This window comes from Nannospalax galili, unplaced genomic scaffold, assembly GCF_000622305.1.
Source record: "Nannospalax galili isolate Female #2095 unplaced genomic scaffold, S.galili_v1.0 scaffold2994, whole genome shotgun sequence".
Lineage (NCBI taxonomy): Eukaryota > Metazoa > Chordata > Mammalia > Rodentia > Spalacidae > Nannospalax > Nannospalax galili.
Window position 1 is genome coordinate 30,848 of NW_008334049.1, and position 5,478 is coordinate 36,325.

The 5,478-nt window shown below is 36.5% G+C and overlaps 1 protein-coding gene across 1 annotated transcript in view; it reads right to left on the minus strand.

Moving 5' to 3' along the window:
* LOC103730731 (olfactory receptor 10AG1-like) overlaps nucleotides 1-1,760 on the minus strand; it is a 2,730-nt gene extending 970 nt beyond the window's left edge. Inside the window, exon 1 of the mRNA XM_008828996.1 lies at nucleotides 1,705-1,760. Coding sequence (XP_008827218.1) covers nucleotides 1,705-1,760 — 56 coding nt within the window. The remainder of the gene's footprint in view (nucleotides 1-1,704) is intronic.
* Nucleotides 1,761-5,478: the final 3,718 nt, after the last annotated feature.

Genomic DNA, 5,478 nt, shown 5'->3' on the forward strand with positions numbered 1-5,478 from the left:
TCTGCAGATAAGATAAACCTGAAGTGGTTAACTAAATCACACTTTACACTCTATTTAATTTTTATGGTAATCGAAATATATGAACATATGTAATTTATTAAATCATTCCATTCATTCACCTTATTGTGATTCTATACTTGATATTAGAAATGGAAAGAACATATAGCTAATCTCAACTCAATCCTACAATATAATATATGTTATTTTACTATTGTATTGACACCTGCATAATTTAATAGAACATATTTTATGGAAAATAGTATTTTATTTTTGAACATTAAGAAATAAACTGTGTTACTTCATTTTTAATTATTTTTCTTGGTTTATATTCTCTGTATTAGTAATTTCATTCCAACTTTTTCCTCTATCAATAATTTTCCCTTGAAGCTTTTCTTTAGTGATTCTTCAATAAGGACATTTAGTTCCACCTTTTGCTATTTCAGTTAGAATTAATATTCTGAAGCTAACTGCTACTGACAAAATGATGAATGATTATCATTCTATTTTGCATACTCACCTGTCTGTTATGCCAAATATGAATACATTTATCTCTGTAGTGGCTTCAGTGAATTTCCTCCTAACAGTTTCCAGGGTATGAAAAATTGTGATTCAGTCTAAGGAGGCAGCTCACTGTGCCCTCACTTTCTACAGAGTACTTGGGCTTAATTGACAGGTATATGAAGAAAATCATTTAATATTACATATAATTAATAAAAATAATACCAAAGAGACAATAGTGAAAAGTGCAAAAGAAAAACAAGTCACATATACAGGAAAATCCACTAGGATTACTGCTGACTTTTTAGTGTAAACTGTGAAACCCAGAAGAGCCTGGACTAAAGTATTCAGTTTTAAATGACCACAGATACCAACCCAGATTACTCTACCCAGCCAAAATGTCTATTATAGTTGAAGGGGAAAGAAGAATCTTTCATGATATAAATAGGCTGAAGGAATTCATGTCTAAAAAACCAGCCTTTCAGAGAGTTCTGGAAGCAATACTAAGAGCTGAAGAAAGGAATGACACACCCAAAGGGTTGTGGAAAGAAATTCAATGAAGGTATAACTGCAAAAAAGTACAGCTATATCAAGAATGTAAACAGAAATAAAAAGGATGGGATTCAATACACATCTTTCATTAATAACTTTAAATATTAATGGAATTAACTCCCCAGTCAAAAGACACAAACTGTGTTAATGGATTAAGAAACAAAACCCATCATTTTGTTGTCTTCAAGACACTCATCTCACTTTCAAGGACAGGCACTATCTTAAGGTGAAGGGATGGAAAAAAATATATACCAAGCAAATGGTACTAAAAAAAGTAGGCATTGCAATCCTAATATCTGACAAAATAGACTTTAAACTAAAACTAATCAGAACAGATAAAGGGGGCCACTTCATTCTGTTCAAAGGAACAATAAATCCAGAAGATACTAGAAGCATGAACATATATTCAACAAATTCTGGTGCACCCAACTTCATAAAAACAATACTATAGGACTTTAAGACCCAGATTAAGCACAACTCATTAATAGTACAGGACTTCAATACCAGACTGTCTCCATTAGATAGGTCAACAGGGAAGAGAGACATCTGAATTAAACAATACCATATACCATATATCAAATGGACCTAACAGACATCTACCGAGTATTCCACCCAAGCACCAAAGGACATACTATCTATTCAGCACCTCATGGAACCTTCACCAAAATCGACCATATGCTGGGGCACAAAACAAAACTCAACAAATACATAAAGACTGAAATAATTCCATGTATTCTATCAGACCACAATGTTATAAAGCTTAAAATCAAGACCAGAAGAATCCCTAGTCATCACATGAACACATGGAGATTAAACAACACATTCCTGAATGATGAATGGGTCAAAAGAGAAATTAAGAAAGAAATAAAAATATTATTGGACTAAATGAAAAGGACAATACAGCACAACAAAACCTCTGGGAAAAACTGAAAGCTGTCTTTAGAGGGAAGTTTATAGCCCTAAGTGCCTACCTTAAAAAATCAGAAAGAACACAAATAAATGACTTAACATTGCAACTCAAAGACACTTGAAAAGCAAAAACAAATGAAACCCAAACCCAGCAGACAAGAAGAAATAACAAAAATCATGGCAGAAATTAATGAAATCAAAACAAACAAACAAAAAAAAAAACAATACAAAGAATCACTGAATCCAAGAGCTGGTTCTTTGAAAAAATAAACAAGATTGACAGACCACTAACCCAACTAACCAAAAGAAAGAAAGAGCACCTCCAAATCAACAAAATCAAAGATGAAAGGGGAAAATCACAACAGACACCAGAAATATACAGAACATTATAAGGGAATACTTTAAAAACCTATATGCTACTAAATTTGAAAGCCTAAAAGAAATGGTGCTGGTAAAACTGGATCCCACCTGAAGATGAATGAAACTAAACCACTATCTTTCACCCTGCACAAAAGTCAATTCCAAATGGATCAAAGACCTCAATATTAGGTCTGAAACTCTGAAACTGATGGAAGAAAACATTGGCAAACCCTACAAGACATAGGTGTAGGAAAGGATTTTCTAAACTGACATCAAATGCTAAGGAAACAAGGTCAAGAATCAACAAATGGGACCTCTTGAAAGCTTCTGTACATCAAAGGAGGCAACCAGGGAAGTGAACAGAGAACCCACAGAATGAGAGAAAATCTTCACCAGCGACACCTCTGACAGAGGTTTAACATCTAGAATATATAACAAATTCAAAAACCAGAGAATCAAGACAGAAAGCAAGCCAATTAAGGGCTAAAGAGCTGAACAGAGTTCTCAATAGAAGATGGCTAAGAAGTACCTTAAAAGTTGTTCAACAGCTGGGTGTGGTGGTGCAAGCTTTTAATCTCAGCACTTGTGAGATCAGTGGATCTCTGTGAGTTCAAGGCTGCCTTTGTGTACATAGTTAGTTCCAGGACATTTGGGCTACAGAGAGACCCTGTCTCAAAAAGACCCCCCCCCAAAAAAAAGATGTTCAACATCACTAATAATTAGGGAAATGCAAATTAAAACCACTTTAAGATTTCATCTTACCCCAGTCAGACTGGCTAAGATCAAGAGAACAAATGACATCAAATGTTGGAGAGGACGTGGGGAAAGGAGATCTCTCATCCATTGCTGATGGGTCTGCAATCTTGTTCAACCCCTATCAAAAGCAGTGTGGCGAACTCTTAAAAAAAAAAAAAAACTACAAATGAACCTACCATTTGACCCAGTTATACAACTCCTTGGCATATACCCAAAGAACTCATCCTATTGCAGAGACACTTGTCATCCATGTTTGTTTGTTGCTGCTCTTTTCACAGTACCTAGGAGATGGAGGCAACCTAAGTGTCCCTCAGTTGACGAGTGGATAATGAAAATGTGGTTTGTTGCTGCTCTTTTCACAATAGCTAAGAGATGGAGGCAACCTAAGTGTCCCTCAATTGATGAGTGGATAATGAAAATGTGGTTCATTTATACAATGGAGTTTTACTCAGCAGTAAAGCAAGATAAAATTATGAAATTTGCAGGTAAGCGGATGGAACTAGAAACTGTTACACTAAGTGAAGTAACACAGACTCAGAAAAAAAAAAATGACATATGTTCTCCCTCATATGTGGATCCTAGCACCAAATCCTGATAAGTGAGTATGTATCCAGACATATCTACAGGAACCAGGATAATGAAAGGGAAGCAGGGAGGTAAAGGAAAAGAAAGAACCTGAAAGAGAACAGTAGAAAACAGGTGTTAATAAAGGAAATATGGATAAAAATTGGGTTAGCTTAAGGGAGGGGGGAGAGAAAGATATTCAGGAACCTAATGGATAAAGGGAAAGAAGGAGCTCAAGAGAGGTAGGACCATAGGAGAAAGGTAATATTAAGGGAGAAAGGGGGAAATGAGAGCACCTAATGGGGGAAACCATGATGGAGGGGTGAGACAATGCGAGAGTAAAATAATGCCTAGCTAGTTTTAAAAGCCAGAGGGAAACATATTAGTCCAACAATGTACTGACAAATTATACATTACCAGATCAAGAAATATATGTCCAGACAAAGTTTCTTTGAGAACAATTGGTCTTTGCCCAAAAGTTATCTATATGGCATACAGTAATTAAAAGTAGCAGACTGGTGGAAAGATATTCTTGGATGTTTAACAGACATACTTTGAGGCCTATACTAATTTGGTCAGAGGGACATAAAGGACAGTTTTTGCTCCTTGCCCTCCTAGGTTGACTTATTCCAGGTGACTAAGAGCATCTCTCAAAATGTCCTATAATGGTGGTGGGTCACCCATCTTCTTCATCAAGGAGGCTGAGAGGACCCCACGAGATAGACTTGAACATCTGTACAGTCTACAAAGAGGAGGGTCAACAGAGAGGAATCATTTCTTCCATGCTTCCAAGCGAAGCCAACCATGGACGAGCAGGAACTTTGACCTATCCTCACATAGGCAGAACTGATAAAAGAAAGGAGCCAGGGGCTCCTCCCAAGCCCATGTGACCCCTGAGGAACAGATCCTCAAACAACCTTAAGAGTAAAAATAAATTGGTTTATCTGAGCCAACTATATGGCCTTAAACCCCCTAAATAAAAGTATAACCAAAGATTAAAGAGGCCAATATAATTTTTTAAGAGTTCATGTGTATAGCTAAAGGCTACATAACAAGCAACAATGCCAGATAGGAGATACCTTCTTTTGAGTTGTTGGCCAGGGTGGCTGGCCCAAGGGACTCCCAGATACTAACCCAGCACAGAACAGGGAAAATGAACAGCAGACCCCAATCTTATCTAAAGGAATATTGACAACTGATTGCTGCTACATGAGGAACAGCTGGCCTTCCTAAAACAAAGACCTCTAGATAGGCTGACTAGATTCACCAGATGTATAAGTAGTGGGAAATGGTTGGTGGTGCCAAGAATACAGCAGACCATAGCAGGGATATCAGAGTATAAGGGCTCTAGAGTGGGGAGGGAGGCTATTGTAGGGTACCATCTTAGAAGCGTGTTACAGTTGAATAAGATTGTTTGGGACGTTCTGTGTGATATACAAACACAAAAAAAATCAACAAATTAAAAAATGAATTATTTTTGAAGAGGAAGTATAAAAACAGACATCATGTTAATTAGTAGAGGTGATAAACATTACCATTGAAATCTACCTGATGACTTTATAGACACACACAGGTGCCAAGGATCCGCGTGAACCGATCATGACTAGTAATAATCAGATACATACAGATGAGAGATGCATGTGCCAACATCTCAGTGTTATTAATGAAAACAGTGAGTCTTTCTATAAGAAACAATGTCTTACAGGGCTTATACTAAGTTCAATATTGTATAGCTGTATTAATTCAACAGTGATCCTAAAAATTTTATAGCCACTTTTGAAAGAGATGTATCTTTGCTCTGGAAACTGTTATTGAGTATGTTAAAGCTGTAATGAAATG